Below are 25,724 nucleotides of genomic sequence, written 5' to 3'. Positions count from 1 at the left end.
TCTGTCTGCTGAAAGCGGCTGAGATTCTCCTGCAGATGGCTATTTAAGTTAAAAGCCAAATGGAGAGATCACAGCAATTAGTGCACATTGGCTTCTAACTGCATCAGAGTGAATAATGTGGGAGACATGAGCCAGGACTCTGCCTCAGTCTGTGTTTTTTCCCACCAGAAACTGAGTACCAGCAATTCTTTTCAATTAGGGGGGAAAAAAAAAAAAAAGAGGAATTAAAAAGAGGAGGGAGAATTTCTTGATGCTTCACTTGAACAAAATAAAAGAGATTATGCAAAGATGGGAGGAAAGAAAAAGTATTTCAAAGGGAAGAACAGCCTACTTCATAGCTCTGACTGGATTTGTTGTATACTGTTTCTTCTACTTTTGCCATATAGTGCCTACCCACAGGTTCATTGCTGGCTCATAACAGGGAATGAAGCTATCCCACTTTTTTTATATGTTGCTTAAGCCCTGGAAAAGCATAATAGGACTTCAGCATTTTTACTTAGAATAACTGAAGGGAAAACTGATCTATCATCTGAAAGATTTAGAATTTCCTGAGGAAAAATGGAGGGCCAAAACACAAATTCACATTTTACTTTTTACTGGAGGAGCTCTTCTGTGTAAGAGCTATACCATAGAGCATCAGCTTCACTAGAACTGGTAGAACATTATCCAATATCAGGTACCTTTTTCATCACTCCTGAATATCTTCAAATTTCTGCTTTCCTGAAGGTTTCTAGCTATTCACTGGAATGACTTGGAGCAAGGAAATTGCTTTGGAAGATAGTAATCAGGGAATTAGTCTCAGTTTTCAAGTCAAGAAATGCCTCTGATGAATGATCAAACCATCATTTTTTCCTTCAGGTCCTTTTCTTTGTGGGCATGCAAAACAAAGGCAAAATGTTAAATGGCCATTGTTCAAGTCAGCATTCAGCTTTTGCCTCCAGCAAATGGAGTGATATAAGTTTGATTGCTTTATGTTGTTGAGTTGTTACTGAATGACTTGTCATAAGCATCTAGGGACTAGTAATCTGTAAGTTGGTATTTATTCCATTGGTGCTGCAGTGAAAAGGTTTATTCCTGAAAAAAAATGAAAATGTAGGTTGCTTTTTACACTGCTGTTGTAGCTTCCTTGAAAATGAGGAATAAGAAGCCTGTAACTAATAAATCAAAACCAGAGATACTTCTTAAAGTTGTCTGAGGAGAGACTCAAAGTTGGTTCTTAATAATCTTTGAGAGAGCTATCATGGTCGTTGGGGGAGGTACCTGAGGAAGAAAAAAATGTCATTCAGTCCTGTCAAGAGCAGCTAGAGGGAGAATCTGGAGAACTGCAGTTTGTTAATCCTCACCTTGGTCTGTTGGGGGCAGTGATAGAGCAACTAAGCCTGGAAGCAGTGTCCATCATGAGCAGGACAAGACACTGATCAAGGATTTATGAAGGGAAAGTCATCCTTCATTAACCTGATAGCTACCTCCTATGTGATTACTGGCTTGGTGGAGGAGATGAGAGCAATGAATGCTGTTCAGCTTGACTTTAGTAAGGGCATTGAGGCTGTCACCCATAACATCTTCACAGACAATCTGAATAATAGACCTTAGGATTTAGCAATATAAATTATTTCAAGTAAAGGTTACTAGGGTCTAAGGGGAAAGCGAACTTAGTGAAGAGGAGAGCCTCAACCTGACTGGAAGCTTCTGAAAGAGTAGAAGAATTTGATGGCAGCCAGCTATGAGAGCTGTTGACAAAGACAAGAGGCTATGGAGATGACCCTTGACACAAATATTTGCAATTGCCTGGCATGAAACCTGTGCTGCTGGCAACAGAAGGACAGGGACCCTGGCATTGCTTATGCCAGCTGGGGGCAGAGGAGAAGCCAAACCAAGCAGCAATTCCATCAGAGTTCATTTACTCAAGCAGCAGATGAAATACAAACCAAACCTGGGGACTCAGGGTAACAATGTGCACCAATACAGATGGGATTTCACCACAGGAGCCTGGTGGTAAGGCATATCTACGAACACAAGTTTCACAAAACTCTTGTTTTGTAATGTTGGCAAGCAATTGCAACCATTTGCTTTTTATCAGGAAAAGTGAAGATGAAATCATAGCCTGCCTGCTTTTCTTCTTAACTGAAATGTGCTTTTCAGTCTTCTCTGTGGTGTGCTTTGGTAGAGAAGTGCAGCACCTTCTGCCTGGCTGCCCCACCGCATACAATTTCAGTATGAATATCCAGCTATATATATGTGTGGAGATCAAAACCTTGTTTCTTATTCCTCCTAGACCAATTATTTTTTTTATTATTGGGAGTATTTAAGCATGGTAACTTAGGGTTGCATTATTGCAATTTAGGATTGAAATTCCATAGTATATTCTAGATGAATAATTAATAATAAAATCAAGTATTCCTAAGGCCCCTGCATTTTGCGATACTTAAGCTGGACCAACTGTTATCCCTTAATTGTCTTACTAAAACCCAGCTGACATAAGGTTTAAAGTAACATTGATAATCTGTGGAAAAGGTGATAGATAATGACAACGCACTTTACCTGTCTTATATGAATGAACTTACTGCTGCATCAAGGCTTTTTGCTGTGCATTCTAATAATGCATTCTTTGAAGCTGTGACAAAGAGCTGCAAGATTCAAACTTTTACAAGCAAAAGAATGACTGCATTGTTAGTCCTCAAGAAATCCAAGTAGCCACTCTTCTCTCCTGAATGTGTTTCATCTCCTGTCTGCAAAGTGTGTGACTTCATTGTGAATCCTCTTGAGATGAATCTCTGAAAATCTAAGCATTGTCTCCATCTCTTCAGTCACTTGTTGTGTCTCGGTTTTGGAGGAGAACGTAATTCTTTTTTATCAGTACACACACACTACCAAAAAGGACCCCAGTTATTTTTAAATGAGATTGAGGTCTTGTACGTGTCAGGTGTGTTGACTGAGATCAATTATGTAGAGGGAGGCTAACATCACCTGATGCCTTGAGACTGGTGTTGTGGGTTGTTGATTTGAAAGAATTTTACCCTTGGTTATACTGCGTGGACTATCCAGAATCTTCTGTGATGGTAGTTTTGATTCTTTTTACCAACACTTAAAGATGTGCCAAGTCTCTTGCAAAATATTTCTGGGTGTTAATAAACTCACAATGTTTTTGTTTGCCCTGTTGGGATAACGCTAATTAGCTTGGTTTCCTGTTTTATATTTGTACAGCATTTCTTTGCGTCGTGAAGAAACAGCTGATAAACTCTGGATTTTAAAATTATTTTCTTAAAATTCAGTTAAATGAAATCATGGGATGACACTCCACTATGCACTCCAAATACGTTTACCAATGCCGAGAAAGGAGGCCATTGCAGTTGGAACAACTCCCACTTGGGGGCAGTGTTGACTGCTACAATTACCGTCAATTCCTATTAGCCCAGGACTTCCCCAGACGTCGTTTTGGAAGTATTTTGTGATATTAGCGTGGCACTAAACATACAGACACATGTCTCACATGCTTAGACCTCACATATAAGAAATACACTTTATTTCCCTTCAGGAACGGTGTGAGTGTTGCCTTTGTTTGTGGCAGTATCCAAAGGATTTTTGGGAAATGTAGTATATCCCATCTATCTCACAGATCCTATCATCTGGTTCAGTGTATTCTCAGTATACCTTGTACATGCTATGAATAGATTGTTTCAGATTCTTTGGATGACTTACAAGGAACTATAATGACTTTAATCATACAGATTGCAAGTAAAAAGGAAAAGCTATGATTTGCTCTAGCTGAAATAGGCTGTTTTGGTAAACAGCAAACATCTCAGCTTTATTAGCTGAGTGTTCCTCCTTCTCATCTTTTTCCTTCCAAGACCAAATGGTAATGTGTCATGATCACACTGACTTGTAGTAGCTTGTTCTGTCATTGTGTTCCCCTTCCAAAAATCTTCTAGTTTAGTTTCAAAGTTTTAAAAATTTCAGCCTGATAGTAAGCAGGAAAGCTACTTCTCCTCCTTAGTCATATCACATGCCACTGTTCTAATTATACTTCCATATTGCCTGGTTTTCTAAGTAGGTAAAAGTTTCAGCTGAGCACGTTGCGTTTAGACTGTCTAGAGCCTCGCTTCGTATCTTTACCAACACACAGTAAGGCATATTTCCAGCTGGGAAAAGTCCAGCATGGCTTTTTCAGAACTAAGATCTGTACCTGGGGATGCAAATCTAGAAGCAGCTCATGCTTTGTAGTGAGCAGTTAGATAGTTGTCTTCTGCAACTGTCTTCTGTAGCCAGAACAGAAATCAGGAGAAAAGCACAAAACCCAAGGGAAACTTGTCCTGCAAGTTTTTTCAGTATTATGTGATCCTGAGATGTGATCCAATTTCTTAAAACTGTATTTCAATGAATGGGAATGCAGTAGTGTATCATAACACGTCTTCCAACAAAGGACAAAGTACTGGTGACAGTGGATTTTTGTAACCACTTAAAAACATTCAGGAAAAAAAAAAAAAAAAAACCCACAACATTTGTGCTGACTGCTGTAGGGCTGAGCTCTTTCTTAATTTCTTTTTTTATAGTCCTACCAAGTAATAACCCCAAGCCAGAGAGATGGATCAACTTATTCCACTGTGCCTTCATGCATACCACAGTAGTTGGAGTGCAATACCCACATAAACTGTGAAAGCCATAATCACCTTTTACCTTAAAACGCCCTAAAAAGCAGAATATTTCATCTTAACAAGCAGTTAAAGTGTTACGATCTGTTGTATTGCCCAGGTGTTAAAATATCCTGCATTCAACATATATCATCCCAGGAGTTAGCAGGTAAAAAATAGTCGCAAAAACCAAGGTGTTTTTGTTATGTACGTAGAGAGATTGAGAGAAAGATTCTCAGTAGCAATATTAATTGTTCCTGCAAACATTTTACTCCACTGTGAGTGGTTCTGATACAATAAATATGCACATCTATGTAACGGATCTACTAAATGTAGCAGCCGGCACTGCTTAAACATTCTCATAGCTGTGATGCTGATGGTTCATTTTCACCCTCGATAGCATTACATTAATATGTCAATGCTAAGATCAGTTTCTCCCAGCAGCAGGATTATCTGTAAACATAATTAAACAGGATCTGTCCTAAATCAAGTGTTTTTTTAGAAACCATTCACAGGATCTTTATTTCTGTACCCATTGCCAAGTCAGAATATCTTGAGAACTATCAAGTGAGCAATGAAAATACACAGCGAATTTTCCAGGTGGGATTTTACATACTGCTAATGCTCTTGATTTTCAGTAGCAATTATCACTAGAGAACTGAGAAGTATTTCTTTCTCGTCATAGCTGGCTAACTGCACTGCAGAAGTCAAAAGCTTATTTTATATCTTTCCATTCTCCTGTTGGATGTGGTTGGCGTTTTAGTGCAAGATCTTACAGATCTCTGTCCATCAAGAAACTGATCAAGAAACAGCTACGCCAAACTGATATTAGCTGCTATTGCATGGCAGTGCACGGCACGAAAGGAGCTGAGAGATGGTCACATATGCTCCTTCAGAAATCCATCCCATTCTCTGGAAGGCTGGGACAGACCCTGCTTGTAGTCTCAGGCTGGACCTCTGACTTCTCATGAACCCCTAAGTCCATTGCTTTTATCCCTGGAGAGCCTACTTTTCAGATGTGTTTCAAAAAAAAAAAAAAAAAAAAAAAAGATGTTTTTTTTTACCTACACAAAATCATATAATCATATTCACAACAGGATCTCACATGTCAATTTCCTTACCAGGCTTACTCTTAGCTCAGCATGAGCTCTGTTCCCTTCCTGGGTCAGAATGAACGGATTCTTTTAGTGTCACCCCAAGTCTACTTATATATTTCCCAGAGCCATCAGTTCAGGTATAGCATACCCCTGGTCCCAGGGTAAAATACAATTTACTTTTGTTTAAATGAGGTCCAAAATAGTTCTGAATCCCTTTGAAGCAATATCAAGTGTCTTATCTGTGTCCTTATTTCAATCCTGTTTTTAATTCAGTGGCATAGATGTTAATCTATCTTAAGTAAGACTCATTGTACATTCTTACTTTGATGCCATCTCTTCTCTTTTTTTGAGTGTGGGGGATCCAAATGACCTTCCAGCAGTGCTTGACATGCTAGGCTTAGCTGCTTTTTAATTACTGTGTGCAACTGCTTCACAAAGATAATAAATTCATTATGGTTATGAGTTGTACTACCATCAGAAATAAGCTTGCACATTAGGCTTCTCTTGCCAAAACCTTTTCGATCCTTTACAAACCTAGCTGTAAACAATGAAAGAATTTAATGGTCCATGGACTAGTGGTCCAGGGCAACCTTTTCCTTCATTATTTGGAGACATGGCTTTCCTTCTATAGCCAAATAAGCATAAAAGGCTCACAATGTTGGAAATGGCATGTTATATAGGCTTATGTAGAATGACTGCAGTCATTATGAAAATCAATGTGGTATTCTTTTTGCACTTCCTGGTTCAGTATTTGTTATAGACTGAAATGCTAGTAAGTGAAATGTTATGAGATTCATTATGTGTAATTTTATAGATTGTAACTAAACCATTGGCTCTCGATAGAAATTTTAAACGCAGTGCTTTTTGTTATACATGATATTGAATATAATGTGTACGTCCAAGATAGTTCAGTCATGGTTATGATTCTGTTAACAGTGATTAAGTGTGAAATAAGTTTTCTATTACTGCATCGTTTAACAAATAAGCTGCACAGAGACTGAGTTATAATCCAAGAAATATTTTCACATATGCAAGGAACAATTGCTAAGTACTGATGAGCCTGCCAGCACAGAATGACTGTATGCCAGAAAAGTAACAAATGAAACCCTGCTATATATGTTACTGCATGAACCATTGGGAATATTATAATTCTGGGTGTTCCTAACTGGATGCCAGAGATCTTGCTTCCTTTGTGGTGGTTAGGGGAAGATGCAGAGCACTGACTTGCTGGCTTGTACAACTAAAAGAGAGATGTAACTTTTCTCCTTTAGATAACCTGGAGAACATATGTTTTGCAAAAGGAGGAGAGGGGAGGAAAACAGCATGGCAACAGCCCGTATCTTGATTTATGCAACTCCCTTTTGAAAGAAGAGTAACCCTTAGGTTCAGGCAGAACCTTCAAGTTATTTCCGATACAAACAAAAGTGAGCTCAAAGCCAAAAGAAGATAGTTCTTTAAACCTTCCTCTACCTTTTAGTATGATTATTACATTTGTTGAAATCTGTGAACTGCATTGAACAGGAATACAGCTCAGTATCACTATTTCAGGGCTGAGAACCTGGCAAAGGCTTCAAAGCACCCCTAGATGAGAACACACAGAATTTCTCTCCACAGCTCTATGATACATTCACAAAGCACAGTGAGACCGGAGGGACCTCTGTGCTGTAGTCCAAGTCCATCAGTGGGTGTTACTCCATTTCAAATCTTCCTCTCTGTTAAGCCAAGCAGAATCTTAGCAGAAAGATGTCAGGCCCTTTGCCCTACTGTACTGCTTCTTGATCTGCAATAACTCATGTTTTTTGGACCTGACTTCATATGGTTTGCTTGGAAAGAGAGTGGGTGGCAATTTCTATACTTGCTGAGCTCTTAGAACAAGTTATGAATACGTTGTGAAGTGCTGTTGAAATGTCCAATCGTGCCATTGTTGATGTGGCTTGTTCTTCCTAGCCCTGCAGCTCTAGGCTTACAGGTCAGTAGCAAGGCACGTGTGACAGGATCTCACATGAGACCAGCTGTGGCACTACATGCAGAAGACATCTCCAGTACTAGCTCAGTCTCTCATGGGTCACTTTGACGTGCATTGTCAAGTATGAAGTTCTGCAGGTGCAGTGTCAGAGAGAAAATAGAAAGGGTGTAACACAGTGTAATGTTCCTACTCTGTAATTTTTCCCAAGTCACCTTCGTTAATCAAGATTCAGAGTTGGTAGCATAGACTTTAAGTCATTCTTGGAGATAACAGCAGTGTTGTCAAACCTTCAATTCCGATAAAATAAAGGGAGTTTTACTCTGTGGGGCTCAGAAGTTAAAAAATGTAGACAACTGTGTGAGCTGGAAGTGCTAAGTGTTAGGGATTGCGATGAAATCTGCATTCCAGTCAGTGTAAATGTTCTGTGCTACTCAGTACAGTGCCCCTTTTGGCTCCCTTTAAAGAACTCTGATGTTGTCCTCTCTTAAAGATCATTTGCAAGTTGTATTAAATTGTTAGTAAGTTTTGGACAAGCTTCTTTCTTGATCACCAAAAGCTTCCAAGTTCAAGTGCCTGTGAACATGCTTTTGGTCCTGTACTATTGGGAATCTCTTTTGCCCAGGTGCTTTCTTGGGCAGAACTGCTTATGAAGAGGGGCAAGGGTTAAGTGGCTGAATATTTGATCCCAATCTGTTGTTTGGGCATATAGAAACATTGCTTTTAACCTACAGAATAGAGAAAGGGGTGAAATATGTCTAGCAGGATGAATTCTAAAGTTCTAAACTTGGAATTTTACTGTTATGATAGCACTACTCTCATGCAGGTGACATTTGGCTTTACAGGTGACTTAAATTGCTAGATTCCCTGACAAAAGTCCAGTGAAGAGTGAAGGTGTGAGCTATGAGGAAAAGTTAGTATAAGGCAAGCCAAACACAGTTGAGACAGCTCTAGCTAATCAGAAGATGGAGTCTTGAGCCTCGTTCATGGTTTAGACTCACACCTGGTGTATGGCAACTGTTGAATCACAGCCTGAACCTCCGATTGACCACCTGAGGCAAGCACTGAGTCAGCTGCAGGAGCACAGGTGAAGGCAATTCAGCTGTGTGACCAGAAGGGGTGGAGCCAGGCTGCCCCTCTCCTAGACCCCACTTAGCAGCTGAGTGCCTCTGAGGAAGGATTTCTTCCTTGTGATTGCTTGTCATGGAGTTTTTATGAGTTTTTGCAACACCAGTGTGCACCTTTCATTTATATCTGGTTATCTTTTTCAACGTGGTAATCTTACCAGCCTGACTTCTCTGTATACTGTTTAACTTCTGTATTCTTATTAGCCTTACCCCTGGTAATGGCCAGACTCTGTAATGTGATGTGAGAGTGGGGTGCAGAGGGATGGCTGATGGGTGGCAACCCTGCCCGTGGCAGAGGGCTGGAACTGGGTGGTTGTGAAGGTCTCTTCCGTCTGTAGCCATTCTGTGATTCTTTGGTTTGCTGTTCTTACTTTCTGCTCCTTGCTAGACAAATCAGCATTAGTTTTTGTTTCAAATGAATGAGCTGCTTGTTTGGCAATTAGCTAGATGTTTGTATTTCCAGCTTCTTAGGCAATGGGAAAAGGAGAGAGCTAGAGCCATTTTTTTCAGTTGCAGGTTACTCGAGAGTGCTTTGCAGGCTGGCTGTCTTTTGAAGAATGAGCTAAGCTCCATTATGTTACTACTCTGTTTAAGTATGAGTTGTAATCCTCTCGTAGTTGAAATCTACGAATACCTGTGTCATCACTTATTGCAGAGAGTAGGTGTTACAAAGGTAATGTGTGAATTGGATTATATTTCAAAGTTATATGCTAAGGGATGCAGTTTGTCTTGTAATTTCCAGCAGTTAGAATCAATTGATGGATGTTGTTTCCGTTGTGATTGAAAAAGCATTAGAAAGCACTTCCAAAAATGTAGCAGGCAGAGCTTGTTCAAAGCACTGGATTACCTTGTTTTCAGCCAAGGTTCGCTGTTGGCAGACACCCAAGGGTTCGAAAGCGGAATCCAGTCCGTTCGCTGGCCGAGCCGCATGGGGTGTGATGACATGACTGAATATGAGTGCATCAGAACCTCCGTTCATTATCCGCTTCTTACACATGTATATAGATTGTAGCAAACGTGTGTCAGCTTGTAATTGGTTGGAGCATTGTGAGAAGCCCCCTACCTAGCAATACTATTGGCCATGCATGTTTTCAAACCATTCCACTGTCTTAATCTCTTCCCAGGCGAGCTACCCCCTATCTTAAATGAAGCCTCAGTTTTTCTTCCTGCTTTGACAGCTTCAAGGTCTCATAGCCTGGGTTGTGCACATAGCACCTGAGCTCACAGCCATTTTAACGAGCTAGTACTTTTCCATTTGTATCTCCTGCCAATTGTTAGGCCTGTTCTGCTCGTACAACTGTTCAAGGGACCCATGGCCCCCTCGGCTGTGGAGCCATCCCTCAACAGTTCACTGTGATTGTTTTTGGGAGAACAGTAAAATAAAAGAGCCTCGTAACTTTTCTGTGTGGAAGACAGAACCTTGTCTGGAGAGCTGAGATTCTGAAGCTCTGTTAATCCAGTTGTCATTTTCAGTTCCAAGGCCCCTTCCATTTTACTAGTGATCATCGGTGGCAGAGCAAACTTCTGTTGACTTATATCTGATGTTATATTCACTGTCATAAGTTGTTAAGGAGATGCAAGAGATATGTTTGCTCAATCTGTAACAGACTGGAAATGAGTCCTCAGGAAAGAAAATGTAAGGATGTTAACACCGACTCTTTTACCACTATTACTCTAGCCAAACTGTGACGCAGTGAAGGTGAAAACACAGCCTTTGCCTCAAGTGGTTCTTCCAAAAACTAGTTAATAGTTTGAGAAAGCAGACACCTCCAAGCTACTGAGAAACAGGGGAACTTTACATGTAACATCACCATCCAAGTTCACTAGGCTATGTCCACAAAGAGTACTTCTACCGTGTTTATTGGAGCTTCACAGTATTCTATGAACGTGGCCCCCAAATCTGTGGTTCTTTTTGCTGGCAGATTGTATGATCCCAGACCCCACATCTGCATACTTCTGGCTGTGTGGTTAGTCTGCATGGCAGTAGTTAGCATGTCTCTGCACTTGCTTTCAAATGGTGGAAGGCTCGTGTTTCCGTAGAGGGTTTGGACTGTACTACTAACAAAATAATTCCGCTTCAGGCAGGTGGTGCAAGGAGATTTTGCCTATTTTTCTCTATCCCTATTTATGAGAAAGCATGAGTTTGCTCATAGGTGCGCACTGTAACTAAAAAGGAGAAGTTTACCACCAGTGATGTGAATCTCAGAGGAGCCCTTTGTGAGTAACCATGCCTAAGAAATACATGAAATGATGACTAGCTATCTCCTGCCTATATGGAAGGAATATTGTAGGTTATTTCTGACTATATATATATATTTTTTTTTTCAGAGGATACACTGAGTGAGACCATTGTCCTTCAAAATTTTCTGGAGATGAAGTCTTCTGGAGGAAAGCTCTGGGAAATGTCTATCCTTCCTGAATGAGTACTGGCTCCACCTTCGGCTTTCAGCAGTCTGTCAGCCTGTTTGTGGGAAACAAAAAGGTAAAAGTATAGTGGTAAGGATGCCTGGAAAGTTCTCTGCCTGTTGCTTTTAAAGCAGGTGGAAATTTACTGTTAAATCTACATAATTACAAGTGGTAATGTTGATTTAGTACTAACCAGATTTAAATTAGCATTTCACATCAGATTCTAGCCAGGTACGTGCATGGAAATGTATATGTTCATAATGTTATCATATGTCAGTAGTGCTCCTTATTTCATTTTTAATCAATAATTGTGAGAAGTTCTTACAGTAAGCTTAATCTTCGTATGAGGATCCAGAAAGTTGTTGGTATAGCTCCTGCTCTTCTGGACAAATATTTGCTTTGGGTTAACATAATTGTGTGAGCTATTATGATTGTCTTATCTTTTAATAAGTTGAACTCCTTACTCTTCTTTCATGTGTGCTAAATCTTGGAGTGGGTGCTGGAAGCCATGAGGTTCTAAAGAGGGAGTTGCCTTTTTTTGTTTTTAATTTCCTGGAAATTTTAAAGAAGGAATTTGGGAAAGGGTATAAGTATCATGATAAAAGTATCTCTAATAGGCTGTTGAAATGATTAGTGTAAGTACTTCGTTTGATTTTTAAAAGGGTGTTTTAAAAGCAGAACATCACTGAATCGGTCAGGAAGAAATGGGAAGGAGATAACATGGGGGTGCTGATAAACTAGAAAAGAAGTACTTTGGACAGCACAGGAGGACTTCAGCTAGCCTGGAAAAGTGCAGCTTTGTTTAAAAGCATCAAGCATGTGTTAGTGTCAATAGTAAGGTTAATACTTACAAACAAAAGTCAAATGTTCTAATTTAGGGAGAGTAATTGGCTTGTGCAAGTTGTGCCCTTGGTGGTGTTTTTTACCAACAAAGTAGTTTAAGGCAGGCCAGGAATATACTGCTGAAGTTACAGGCATTGAACTTGCTACTGCTTTAGTAACTGCTGTTAGCCTCAGAGCACTTCCTCCTTTTGTACCCAACTATTTCTTTGACAAATTTATTTCTGCCAGGATAAGGTGGGATGATGCATTTTTCTGGAGGAGCTTCTGTCCACAGTTCGTAAGTGGATTTGAGGGAACAGTGTTAGTATGGAAAAGCCAAAAGAAATGCAGGTAGGTTTAGGAATGTAAACACTAGTCTAGCAGGTATTTTGGTGAATTTCATTAATAAAGAAATGACATGATCTTAGGGATGACAGAAGGGGTATTGCTCAGGGACATGAACAGTGCAGAGGGTTGGTTAGGTTGCGGTTTGACTTGATGATCTTGAAGGTCTTTTCCAACCGGAGCGATTCTATGATACTTCTTAGCCTTGCGAAGACAACACAAAAAGCCCAGTGTCTTAGGGCTGTTTCAGCTTCTCAGATAGTAAATATCTCTATGTCAACTACATAACCAACCTCATTGCAAAAAAAAAAAAAAAAAAAGTATGGTTAAGCATTAGGTTTGTTTGAGGAACTGTCAAAGCATTTTCCTCTCTTTGCTCTCTTTTGCCTCACCCTTTCTGCTTCCTGTCATGCGCATACTGCTGCTGAATATATGGCATAAGCTTGAAATACAGCAGGCCTTTGCAGTCAGCGATAGGACTTTATGGTGTTCCACAGATCAGAGAGGAAGTATTCAAACTGTGAACTGGAGAACTTTTACCAGTAAATACTTGTTGTTATAGCATTAGCATGCCTACTAGTATGCCTATGTGGGCTATACTTGCCTATAGGAAACTGATGGCGTGTTATTACCATACCAATCCTTGTGCTGTGGGTCTGGAGTTGAGGAAGAACAGAGCTTTTAAAGTAATTGTATACTTGTAGATTGTTACCTTCTTAATTCTTCTGGTAGCTTTTTCTTCTGTTTCAGTCGTATTCTTTATCACACATGTTTCATGTGTGGAAAAGTACTCCTTTACGGTTGTAATTTCCCCCTGAGAACTGATGAAAAATTCACACACATTGAAAAAGAGACCAGTGAGGAAAGAGACAAGTTTGGCACTCAGTTTTCTAATAACCTATCACACAATCGGGACAGAGCCATTTTTAAACTGCAAGTGAAAAGAAAAAACTATTCCTGTGAAGTAGTTTGGACATGATAGGTAGATTATCCACAAGGAACTGTCAGGACAGTCTGGAATTGCCACTAACAGGGACTTGGGTGCTTAGATGTGGAGGGCCTTAATCAAGTATTTGCCTGTGTGTTAAACAAGTCTGTAGAAACTTGGAGTTTCTCTGAGAGACTGTGTTACTGGCCCTTATTAGCTCTTTTTGCACAACTAGCTGTCTGTCCTGTGAGAGGTACACAATTATTCTGTAGTCTTTGAGATTCTTTCAGACTATCTTCCAGCACAATCAGTTCAGCCCATACTCACAAGAAAGAATATGGTGTCTTACGCTTATGCTGTTATTTAGATGTAATTACTTGGATAATGTCATCCATCAAAGATAATGGGGAAGTTAAATCTTGGCCCCTGTGAGCTCTACCAAGTGGCTATTGACAGGAAAGAAGCTTAACCTAATTTATGGCATGGTTAAATGTACTCAGATTAACTTCTAAGGTCAACATGATACAAAATTAACAAACTGGAAGGTTCCGGACCAGCACTGTTGGATGAACGTGCTATCTAATTTCCAGCAGCTCTGAACTACAAGAAGCTTAGAGACAAATAGTTTTATGTTGTCACTTCCATGGAAAAGTAAATGCTCCTCCAATCTCCCAGTCCAGTGAAGAAAGGAAGGAAAAGAATTCTGGAGTTGCTAGTGTTTCTAATGAAAGGAATGGATGATAACTGAACTTGTGATTGGAAACAACAAACTTGACTGTATCCCTGTAGTTGGTGCAAAGTTTTAGGCCTAGAGAAAGAAGGGCATTCTAGTTGTGTTAGAATTAATTCGGATTAATTCCTGCTTGATATTAATGTTACACGATTCACGACTTCCCGATTATCTTCGCCAAAGCTGTCAACACTAACACTAACCTGAATGTGTCAGGAGAGAGTTGGGTAAATTGAAGGCAAGTAAGGAGAGTGGATTTCTACTAATCGGTTGAATGCATGAGTATGTACTTGTGCTGTGAGTGTACAAGGCTGGCAAGCAGAAAGCATGTGAAAAAGGTGGCGTTTCTGTGAGATAGTGTAGGTGGTATGCCAATACAAGTCAGCAGTACTGTATTAAGATTCAGTGAAGTGGTTATTTGCACGGCAGTTCACACAGGCAGGGCGAGCAGGCAGGACACCTTGGCATATAGAAGGGGGCTTAACGCTTAGCACGTAACAGGGCGTTGCTCTCTGGACGCAGCGAGGTGCACCCATGGTCAGCGCGCGGTGGCGAGCTTCTCCTAAAAGGGGCGGGGAGACTCAGAGTGAAAGCATGGATGTCCGTGTCGCAGTTCAGGTCTCAGGCTGCAGAGAAAGCCTGGCCCTGTCACTGCTGCAGGAGGGCAGCCAGGTTACCACCCGTGTGCGGTGTGAGCAGGTGGAGGATCTGCTCGGCCTGGTGGTAGAGCTAAAGGAGGAGGTAGAAAGGCTGAGGAGCGTCCGGGCTCGTGAGAGGGGGATTGATTGGTAGAGTTGCACTCCGCTATCCCTGCAGGAAGGGTACGGGGGAGATGCTCCTCAGGCAGCGGGGGCTCCTGGGAGGTGCTTCCAGGGTAAGGGAGGTGATTGTCTGCCTCTACTCTGGCCTCGTGAGGCCCTAGCTGGAGTACCTGCCAGCGGCAGGGGAATTGGAACTTGATGACCCTTGAGTTCCGTAACATTCTATGCCGTAACCATTCTACGGCATGACTGTGCCATACTAAGCCATTCTGTGATACAATAAAGAAAATGCAGGACAGTTACAGAAACAAAAAGACATTATTTATTCAATGGAACGAGTCAGGTGGTGTACTGTATCTGAGTGAGAGCCAGATGGCGTACTCTAGTCCAGAGAGAGCCAGGCGCTGCACTCTCGTCCAAAGAAAGCCTGGCAGCGTGGTGTATTCTGAGGAGAGCCAGGTAGCCATGTATATGCCAAAAATAGCCAGGTGACGTGACATGTTCCAAGCAGTGCCAGCCGGCGTGGTGTATGCCAACGTGAGCCAGGCAGCGTGGTAAGTCCCAAAGTGAGCCAGGCGGAGTGGTATGGCGCAAAGGGAGCCAGGCTGCATGGTATATTCTAAAAAGAGCGAGGTGCCGTGGTATATTGCCAAAGGAGGCAGGCGGCGTGTTATATTCCACAGAAGACCCAGGTGGCGTAGTATGGTCCATACAAGAGGCAGGTGGTGTCGTAGAGTCCATAGCAGTGGCAGGTGCCGTAGGATCTTCTGTAGAAGTGGCAGGCGCCGTAGGATCCTGCGTAGCAGTGGCAGGTGACGCAGGATGCTCCGAAGCAGGCGCAGGCAGCATAGGATGTACCACAGAAGTGTCAGGCAGCATAGTATTTTCCATACCAATGGCAGGTGGCATAGCATATTCCATACGAGGGAGAGGTGGTGTAGTATTTTCCAGAGCAGAGGTAGGTGACGTAGTACATTCCAAAGAAGGGAAAGGTGGCATGGAATATTGAAAAGCAGCCGCAGCTGGTATAGCGTATTGAAAAGCAGACGCAGGCGGCGTAGGATGTTGCAGAGCAGACGCAGGTGGCGTAGGGTGTTCCAAAGAAGCAGCAGGCTGAGGAGGAGTTTCCAAAGGGAGACAGGCAGTGCAGTGGATTGCAGGAAGAGGCGGGTGGAGTAGTAGATGCAGAAAGAGAGGCAGGCAGCATAGAAGAGTCCGAGAAAGAGGCAGACAGCACAGTATAGTGCGAAAAGGAGGCAGGCAGCGCAGTGGATTCCGAAAAAGAGGCAGAGAGAGTAGTAGATCGCAAGAGCCAGGCAGTGTAGGAGTTTCCAGGAAGAGGCAGGCAGAGTAGTAGTTTCCAGGAAGAGGCAGGCAGCGTAGTAGATGAGAAGAAGAGGAAGGCAGCGTAGCAGCTTCCAAGAAGCGGTAGGTGTCTTGGTAGACGTCCAGAAGAGCCAGGCGGCAGGCAGCAGCCCTGTCACAAATAGCAAGTGTTGCTTGAGCATCTGCCGTGTCACTGCTGTGTCTCTATGTTCACCTAATAGGCAGTAGTAGTGTAATAGAGCAGTGCCCAGGGCAGCCGCCCATCAGAGAACCAAACCCTGTAGATGCCCCTTCCCAGTGTTTGTTTGCAGCAACACACAGAAATAAAGCGAGAAGCAAAGGCCGTGAAGGGCCTTTTCAGGCCCCAGTGCTGTATCTATTACTTCTGCCATGGTGAAAAACGGTCCTCTGATACAGCTCTTACAAGGGAGGGAGCTGGGGCGAGGTACACTGGTTACACCTACGTAAAGGGGAATGAAAGAGACCTTGAGTCCACTTGGACTTGAAATGGAGCCAGACTACAGATAAATGGGTGGGGCTTCCTTCAAAATGGTCATCCCAGAGAAGGGATGGTGGTAAGTTTTGTGCTTGCTCTTCAACCATGCGCTACGCTTGCTTCTGCAATACAGGATGATACCTTCCCATTTAAGCTTTGGTCGTAGGGGTTACTTTCCATTTCAAGAAACCACCTGTTTCTTGAAGAACCCGTGGGCTGAGGTATGAACTATTTACCGCAGCAGAAGAGGAAGATGGTGACGAAAACACAACTACTCACCAGTGGCTAGCCCATTCACAGCCATAAATACTGCTGATCGAGGCCCAGAACTGGCACAAAGTCTAACCAGCAGCTCCAAACGCAAAGCAACGCAACAACTCCAATCGCAAAGCAACCACCAACTCCAACCACAAAGCAACGCAACAACTCCAACCGCAAACCAAAGCAAAAGCTCCGGTTGCCAGGCAACTGGATACAGCACTGTGACTCCTGCGTGACGTCACAGATGGAAAAAGAATATGGCAGAGAGGGTTAAAATGTGACCGCCCGTCCAACATTAGAAATAAAACGTATTGTTTTGAAACACTGCTGATGGTATGTTTGTCTAGTTATACTATGTGCCAAGGTTCAGATGTTTGAAAAGAGGATCTGTTTATTGGAAGTAACTGGCATTTCTTCTTGCCCCCCTTTGTGACTCCCCTAAGCCTATCTCAAACCACACTCAAACGATCCAAGAAGGTAAGAAGAGCGATTCAAAATAGGACATCAAACCCTTGACTTTCTCAGCATCTGCTCATCCAGAAGGAGTAATAAAGTATGTGTCTCATGCGGAGTTTCTTTTTGCAAAGCGTGAGTCACAGAAGCATGGTGGAGTAGGAGCCCAGAGCAGGCAGTAGGAAGGTTAGGAACAGTAGAAAACTTCATCTTCTTCCAGAAGACCTTGACAAACTGTAGCATATGTGATGCCTCCCTGTACAGTCACTTGTACGATGAATAGCTTTCTAACCTTTTGTTCAATTCCATCAAAAGCAAAGCTGATCAAAAACCATGTCAGTGCTCTGCTCTTCACTTAGGAATGGCTTCCGATGTTCCATCTCTATGCAATCATATGTTGTGAATGTGCAAAAAAAAGAAAAAATTGGCTCAGCCTCCATCGATCCATTTCTACCCTAGAATGGCTTGGGTTGTAAATGACCTTAAAGATCACTTAGTTCCAACACCTCTGTTGTGGGCAGGGCTGCCACCAGTAGATCAGGCTCTGCCCAGGGCCCCATGTGAGCTGGCCTTGATCGCCTTCAGAGGTGAAGCAGTCATGACCTCTCTGGGCATCCTGTGCCACTGCCTCACAGTTTAAAGCCGTCCTGCCTTGTCCTCTCACTATCGGACTGTAGCAGAAATGCTAAGTCATGGCCTGAAGCAGTGATTGAGCAGCTGGTGAGAAGGCAGGGCTAACCCAGGGGAGCTCAGGTGCATGCAATGTACCTGAGTGACCGGAAGGGGTGGAGCCAGGATTCAGCCCTTCCCAGATCTCATTTAAGGGTTGGCAGTGGAGGCAAGGGTAATCCGTCTGGAGATTGCTTCCTGTTTGAGGTCTTCTGTGGGTGTGCAGCTTTTTTGTCTTCTTTTTTGCATCCACGGCTGCTGTATTTAGGCTCATTCTCCTTTGCTGCAGCTGGAGACTTTGCTACTGTGCTATTGTTGCTGCGTTCTCTATCACATTATGGCATGATACAGGCTCTGGAAGAAGTGGATCCCCTTCCTGTTTAAGATCTCCCTTCCAGTGCTAGAAGGCTGCAATGAGGCCTTTTCTTCTCCAAGATAAACAAACCCATTTCCATCTAGCTTTTCTTCACAGGAGATGTGCTGTCGCCATTTGATTTTCTTCATGGCTGTCTTGTGCACTGAGACCAACTGCTCCGAGTATTTCTCCTGCTGAGGGCACGGGCCTCCAGATGGGGCCTTGTGAGGGCAGAGGGGCGTCTTATAGCACCTTATAGAGCTCCCATTTTGTTCACTGTGAAGTCCTGACAGATAAGCGTGGTGTTACCTGCTCCCTTTGTGGAGAAAGCTGCTTCTGCTATGCTTTGTGCTTTGTAGGGATTGTGTGCATACTTCAGTGCCCCTTTAATCTTAAAAGCGCCTTCAAAGCATAAGAATTGTTCTCCGAAGGTGAATGCTTTTGCCTGTTGGCTGAAATTCCACAAAGTTACTAGCGAGGTGGATGAGGGATTCCTTGAGACAGGAATAATTTAGATCTGACTGTCTTTAGCTTGAGGGAGAAATTGGCTAACACAGTAATTCAGTGTTTGGAAGCTCAAGTTCAAAGCGCTCACTTCTGTTTCCCTATCTTTGTCCAACCTGGCAGACAGACACAGGGGTTTGCTTGTGAGACAGAGGAAGTATACTTGTTTCATCACACCACTGGAACAGCTTTACTTGCTTTTTTTTTTTTTTCCCCTTGGAAGATTTCATTGTAATTTTGTTATTTAATTGTTATTAATTAGCTAATTAACTTAGCTCCCAACCTTCCCTGGTTGCCCGTTTATGAAGTTATCTGTGGTCTTTTGAGAGGGTGGTGTGAACACAAGGATAAGCTCTGACCAAGTAGGATGTACCAGTAGAATCACAATTGCTGTGGTCTTCTGAGAAAGAAAGAAAGAAAGGGCAGTCTGATGGCTGTTTCATATCGCATGTAGAACCTAAGTGCTTTAATACGGGGTTACTGAATCTAAAAATTTGAGAGCTCAAATATCCTATGGGAGTGACTGGGAGAAGGAGGAGCTGAAAGTTCTCCCCAGTGGCTAATCCCTTTGATTACGCAGAGCTCTGTATGTCTTTCAATACAAAATCAAGTTTGAAATGGTTAAATTAGAGACACAGTGTGGACTTTGATTGCAATTGCATCGTTAGTCCTGCTTTCATTATTCAGTATACTTCAATTGTCACATATATGTCACAAAACACAAAAAAGCGTGCGGGGAACCAATCTGGCTGTCAGATTTCCTAAACACGTAGTGATGTTGCTCTAGACTGTGGGCATGGGGAAAAACAAGACATACACTTCAGAAAGCCATCAACAAATGCAAAGAAACAATAGATAAAGCGCAAGGGGTGTCTTGCAAGTACTAGTGAGGAATATCTTTTACTCCATTTTCAGGTGACGTTTATTTCAGATAACTGAGCTGTAGAGTGTAAAAAAAGCTCAACTATGAGCTTTGAGTTGTATGATGTTTATGGTAGAAAGAAGATAATTGTTAAGAAGTGTTTTGAGGTTGATTAGACACATGAACAAAGCGGAGGACAAGTGTGCAGAATCCATATGAGTGCAAACATATTATTGCAAGGTGTTGTTATTAGGCAAAACGAGAAATAAAAATAATTTCAGCTCTGCATTCCAGCTACCAAAACTGCACTTATTTTCCATTTGCGCTACTACGGTTTAAGGACACAAGGACTTAGATTTTAAGGAGGGCTAAGCTGGACACAACAGGAAGTCAATCATTTAATACTTCTCACGCTTTATATTTATATATATATATGTATATATATATATATATATATATATATATTTAAGAGGAATGAAATAGTGTAGCAGAAATGCTAAGTCATGGCTTGAAAGAGTGAGTGAGCACCTAGTGGGAATGCAGGGCCAGCCCCATACAGACTGGAAATGGAGACTTCCCTGACCTCATTTAAAGGGTGACAGGGGATGTGAGGGTATCTTGCTGGAGATCTCTGTGTACCTGAGGCCTTCCAAAGGCCTTACTAAAGCCTCACTGTGTGTTAAACAAGTCTGTAGAAACTTGGAGTTTCTCTGAGAGACTGTGTTACTGGCCCTTGTTTGCTCTTTTTGCACAACTAGCTGTCTGTCCTGTGAGAGGTACACAATTATTCTGTAGTCTTTGAGATTCTTTCAGACTATCTTCCAGCACAATCAGTTCAGCCCATACTCACAAGAAAGAATATGGTGTCTTACGCTTATGCTGTTATTTAGATGTAATTACTTGGATAATGTCATCCATCAAAGATAATGGGGAAGTTAAATCTTGGCCCCTGTGAGCTCTACCAAGTGGCTATTGACAGGAAAGAAGCTTAACCTAATTTATGGCATGGTTAAATGTACTCAGATTAACTTCTAAGGTCAACATGATACAAAATTAACAAACTGGAAGGTTCCGGACCAGCACTGTTGGATGAACGTGCTATCTAATTTCCAGCAGCTCTGAACTACAAGAAGCTTAGAGACAAATAGTTTTATGTTGTCACTTCCATGGAAAAGTAAATGCTCCTCCAATCTCCCAGTCCAGTGAAGAAAGGAAGGAAAAGAATTCTGGAGTTGCTAGTGTTTCTAATGAAAGGAATGGATGATAACTGAACTTGTGATTGGAAACAACAAACTTGACTGTATCCCTGTAGTTGGTGCAAAGTTTTAGGCCTAGAGAAAGAAGGGCATTCTAGTTGTGTTAGAATTAATTCGGATTAATTCCTGCTTGATATTAATGTTACACGATTCACGACTTCCCGATTATCTTCGCCAAAGCTGTCAACACTAACACTAACCTGAATGTGTCAGGAGAGAGTTGGGTAAATTGAAGGCAAGTAAGGAGAGTGGATTTCTACTAATCGGTTGAATGCATGAGTATGTACTTGTGCTGTGAGTGTACAAGGCTGGCAAGCAGAAAGCATGTGAAAAAGGTGGCGTTTCTGTGAGATAGTGTAGGTGGTATGCCAATACAAGTCAGCAGTACTGTATTAAGATTCAGTGAAGTGGTTATTTGCACGGCAGTTCACACAGGCAGGGCGAGCAGGCAGGACACCTTGGCATATAGAAGGGGGCTTAACGCTTAGCACGTAACAGGGCGTTGCTCTCTGGACGCAGCGAGGTGCACCCATGGTCAGCGCGCGGTGGCGAGCTTCTCCTAAAAGGGGCGGGGAGACTCAGAGTGAAAGCATGGATGTCCGTGTCGCAGTTCAGGTCTCAGGCTGCAGAGAAAGCCTGGCCCTGTCACTGCTGCAGGAGGGCAGCCAGGTTACCACCCGTGTGCGGTGTGAGCAGGTGGAGGATCTGCTCGGCCTGGTGGTAGAGCTAAAGGAGGAGGTAGAAAGGCTGAGGAGCGTCCGGGCTCGTGAGAGGGGGATTGATTGGTAGAGTTGCACTCCGCTATCCCTGCAGGAAGGGTACGGGGGAGATGCTCCTCAGGCAGCGGGGGCTCCTGGGAGGTGCTTCCAGGGTAAGGGAGGTGATTGTCTGCCTCTACTCTGGCCTCGTGAGGCCCTAGCTGGAGTACCTGCCAGCGGCAGGGGAATTGGAACTTGATGACCCTTGAGTTCCGTAACATTCTATGCCGTAACCATTCTACGGCATGACTGTGCCATACTAAGCCATTCTGTGATACAATAAAGAAAATGCAGGACAGTTACAGAAACAAAAAGACATTATTTATTCAATGGAACGAGTCAGGTGGTGTACTGTATCTGAGTGAGAGCCAGATGGCGTACTCTAGTCCAGAGAGAGCCAGGCGCTGCACTCTCGTCCAAAGAAAGCCTGGCAGCGTGGTGTATTCTGAGGAGAGCCAGGTAGCCATGTATATGCCAAAAATAGCCAGGTGACGTGACATGTTCCAAGCAGTGCCAGCCGGCGTGGTGTATGCCAACGTGAGCCAGGCAGCGTGGTAAGTCCCAAAGTGAGCCAGGCGGAGTGGTATGGCGCAAAGGGAGCCAGGCTGCATGGTATATTCTAAAAAGAGCGAGGTGCCGTGGTATATTGCCAAAGGAGGCAGGCGGCGTGTTATATTCCACAGAAGACCCAGGTGGCGTAGTATGGTCCATACAAGAGGCAGGTGGTGTCGTAGAGTCCATAGCAGTGGCAGGTGCCGTAGGATCTTCTGTAGAAGTGGCAGGCGCCGTAGGATCCTGCGTAGCAGTGGCAGGTGACGCAGGATGCTCCGAAGCAGGCGCAGGCAGCATAGGATGTACCACAGAAGTGTCAGGCAGCATAGTATTTTCCATACCAATGGCAGGTGGCATAGCATATTCCATACGAGGGAGAGGTGGTGTAGTATTTTCCAGAGCAGAGGTAGGTGACGTAGTACATTCCAAAGAAGGGAAAGGTGGCATGGAATATTGAAAAGCAGCCGCAGCTGGTATAGCGTATTGAAAAGCAGACGCAGGCGGCGTAGGATGTTGCAGAGCAGACGCAGGTGGCGTAGGGTGTTCCAAAGAAGCAGCAGGCTGAGGAGGAGTTTCCAAAGGGAGACAGGCAGTGCAGTGGATTGCAGGAAGAGGCGGGTGGAGTAGTAGATGCAGAAAGAGAGGCAGGCAGCATAGAAGAGTCCGAGAAAGAGGCAGACAGCACAGTATAGTGCGAAAAGGAGGCAGGCAGCGCAGTGGATTCCGAAAAAGAGGCAGAGAGAGTAGTAGATCGCAAGAGCCAGGCAGTGTAGGAGTTTCCAGGAAGAGGCAGGCAGAGTAGTAGTTTCCAGGAAGAGGCAGGCAGCGTAGTAGATGAGAAGAAGAGGAAGGCAGCGTAGCAGCTTCCAAGAAGCGGTAGGTGTCTTGGTAGACGTCCAGAAGAGCCAGGCGGCAGGCAGCAGCCCTGTCACAAATAGCAAGTGTTGCTTGAGCATCTGCCGTGTCACTGCTGTGTCTCTATGTTCACCTAATAGGCAGTAGTAGTGTAATAGAGCAGTGCCCAGGGCAGCCGCCCATCAGAGAACCAAACCCTGTAGATGCCCCTTCCCAGTGTTTGTTTGCAGCAACACACAGAAATAAAGCGAGAAGCAAAGGCCGTGAAGGGCCTTTTCAGGCCCCAGTGCTGTATCTATTACTTCTGCCATGGTGAAAAACGGTCCTCTGATACAGCTCTTACAAGGGAGGGAGCTGGGGCGAGGTACACTGGTTACACCTACGTAAAGGGGAATGAAAGAGACCTTGAGTCCACTTGGACTTGAAATGGAGCCAGACTACAGATAAATGGGTGGGGCTTCCTTCAAAATGGTCATCCCAGAGAAGGGATGGTGGTAAGTTTTGTGCTTGCTCTTCAACCATGCGCTACGCTTGCTTCTGCAATACAGGATGATACCTTCCCATTTAAGCTTTGGTCGTAGGGGTTACTTTCCATTTCAAGAAACCACCTGTTTCTTGAAGAACCCGTGGGCTGAGGTATGAACTATTTACCGCAGCAGAAGAGGAAGATGGTGACGAAAACACAACTACTCACCAGTGGCTAGCCCATTCACAGCCATAAATACTGCTGATCGAGGCCCAGAACTGGCACAAAGTCTAACCAGCAGCTCCAAACGCAAAGCAACGCAACAACTCCAATCGCAAAGCAACCACCAACTCCAACCACAAAGCAACGCAACAACTCCAACCGCAAACCAAAGCAAAAGCTCCGGTTGCCAGGCAACTGGATACAGCACTGTGACTCCTGCGTGACGTCACAGATGGAAAAAGAATATGGCAGAGAGGGTTAAAATGTGACCGCCCGTCCAACATTAGAAATAAAACGTATTGTTTTGAAACACTGCTGATGGTATGTTTGTCTAGTTATACTATGTGCCAAGGTTCAGATGTTTGAAAAGAGGATCTGTTTATTGGAAGTAACTGGCATTTCTTCTTGCCCCCCTTTGTGACTCCCCTAAGCCTATCTCAAACCACACTCAAACGATCCAAGAAGGTAAGAAGAGCGATTCAAAATAGGACATCAAACCCTTGACTTTCTCAGCATCTGCTCATCCAGAAGGAGTAATAAAGTATGTGTCTCATGCGGAGTTTCTTTTTGCAAAGCGTGAGTCACAGAAGCATGGTGGAGTAGGAGCCCAGAGCAGGCAGTAGGAAGGTTAGGAACAGTAGAAAACTTCATCTTCTTCCAGAAGACCTTGACAAACTGTAGCATATGTGATGCCTCCCTGTACAGTCACTTGTACGATGAATAGCTTTCTAACCTTTTGTTCAATTCCATCAAAAGCAAAGCTGATCAAAAACCATGTCAGTGCTCTGCTCTTCACTTAGGAATGGCTTCCGATGTTCCATCTCTATGCAATCATATGTTGTGAATGTGCAAAAAAAAGAAAAAATTGGCTCAGCCTCCATCGATCCATTTCTACCCTAGAATGGCTTGGGTTGTAAATGACCTTAAAGATCACTTAGTTCCAACACCTCTGTTGTGGGCAGGGCTGCCACCAGTAGATCAGGCTCTGCCCAGGGCCCCATGTGAGCTGGCCTTGATCGCCTTCAGAGGTGAAGCAGTCATGACCTCTCTGGGCATCCTGTGCCACTGCCTCACAGTTTAAAGCCGTCCTGCCTTGTCCTCTCACTATCGGACTGTAGCAGAAATGCTAAGTCATGGCCTGAAGCAGTGATTGAGCAGCTGGTGAGAAGGCAGGGCTAACCCAGGGGAGCTCAGGTGCATGCAATGTACCTGAGTGACCGGAAGGGGTGGAGCCAGGATTCAGCCCTTCCCAGATCTCATTTAAGGGTTGGCAGTGGAGGCAAGGGTAATCCGTCTGGAGATTGCTTCCTGTTTGAGGTCTTCTGTGGGTGTGCAGCTTTTTTGTCTTCTTTTTTGCATCCACGGCTGCTGTATTTAGGCTCATTCTCCTTTGCTGCAGCTGGAGACTTTGCTACTGTGCTATTGTTGCTGCGTTCTCTATCACATTATGGCATGATACAGGCTCTGGAAGAAGTGGATCCCCTTCCTGTTTAAGATCTCCCTTCCAGTGCTAGAAGGCTGCAATGAGGCCTTTTCTTCTCCAAGATAAACAAACCCATTTCCATCTAGCTTTTCTTCACAGGAGATGTGCTGTCGCCATTTGATTTTCTTCATGGCTGTCTTGTGCACTGAGACCAACTGCTCCGAGTATTTCTCCTGCTGAGGGCACGGGCCTCCAGATGGGGCCTTGTGAGGGCAGAGGGGCGTCTTATAGCACCTTATAGAGCTCCCATTTTGTTCACTGTGAAGTCCTGACAGATAAGCGTGGTGTTACCTGCTCCCTTTGTGGAGAAAGCTGCTTCTGCTATGCTTTGTGCTTTGTAGGGATTGTGTGCATACTTCAGTGCCCCTTTAATCTTAAAAGCGCCTTCAAAGCATAAGA

General features: G+C 43.5%; 2 protein-coding genes and 1 long non-coding RNA gene across 6 annotated transcripts in view; 1 reads left to right on the top strand and 2 right to left on the bottom strand.

Moving 5' to 3' along the window:
• Nucleotides 1–25,724, top strand: part of LOC124417896 — a 40,006-nt gene that overhangs the window by 1,219 nt on the left and 13,063 nt on the right. For all 4 annotated transcript variants that reach the window (XR_006939046.1, XR_006939047.1, XR_006939048.1 and 1 more), the window contains exon 2: nucleotides 11,144–11,297. This is a non-coding gene — a long non-coding RNA (uncharacterized LOC124417896). The remainder of the gene's footprint in view (nucleotides 1–11,143; nucleotides 11,298–25,724) is intronic.
• On the bottom strand, nucleotides 15,107–17,065 carry LOC121110577. The gene is made up of 2 exons (XM_040700294.2): nucleotides 16,909–17,065; nucleotides 15,107–16,284 (listed from the first exon to the last, which is right to left on the bottom strand). The coding sequence occupies exons 1-2, from the start codon at nucleotides 16,931–16,933 to the stop codon at nucleotides 15,134–15,136; spliced, it is 1,176 nt and encodes a 391-aa protein (XP_040556228.1). The 5' UTR covers nucleotides 16,934–17,065; the 3' UTR covers nucleotides 15,107–15,133.
• Nucleotides 22,047–24,005, bottom strand: LOC121110578. The gene is made up of 2 exons (XM_040700293.2): nucleotides 23,849–24,005; nucleotides 22,047–23,224 (listed from the first exon to the last, which is right to left on the bottom strand). The coding sequence occupies exons 1-2, from the start codon at nucleotides 23,871–23,873 to the stop codon at nucleotides 22,074–22,076; spliced, it is 1,176 nt and encodes a 391-aa protein (XP_040556227.1). The 5' UTR covers nucleotides 23,874–24,005; the 3' UTR covers nucleotides 22,047–22,073.

This window comes from Gallus gallus, chromosome 4 (assembly GCF_016699485.2).
Source record: "Gallus gallus isolate bGalGal1 chromosome 4, bGalGal1.mat.broiler.GRCg7b, whole genome shotgun sequence".
NCBI classification, from domain to species: domain Eukaryota; kingdom Metazoa; phylum Chordata; class Aves; order Galliformes; family Phasianidae; genus Gallus; species Gallus gallus.
The sequence above is the reverse complement of the archived record's forward strand: the minus strand, read 5'-3'. Positions and strand labels throughout refer to the sequence as shown.

Coding starts and splice junctions, on each gene's coding strand:
- LOC121110577 (XM_040700294.2), bottom strand. CDS start 16,933: ATGGCTGTGAATGGGCTAGCCACTG. Junction 16,285..16,908: donor TGTGAATGGGCTAGCCACTG/GTGAGTAGTTGT, acceptor TATTTGTGACAG/GGCTGCTGCCTGCCGCCTGG.
- LOC121110578 (XM_040700293.2), bottom strand. CDS start 23,873: ATGGCTGTGAATGGGCTAGCCACTG. Junction 23,225..23,848: donor TGTGAATGGGCTAGCCACTG/GTGAGTAGTTGT, acceptor TATTTGTGACAG/GGCTGCTGCCTGCCGCCTGG.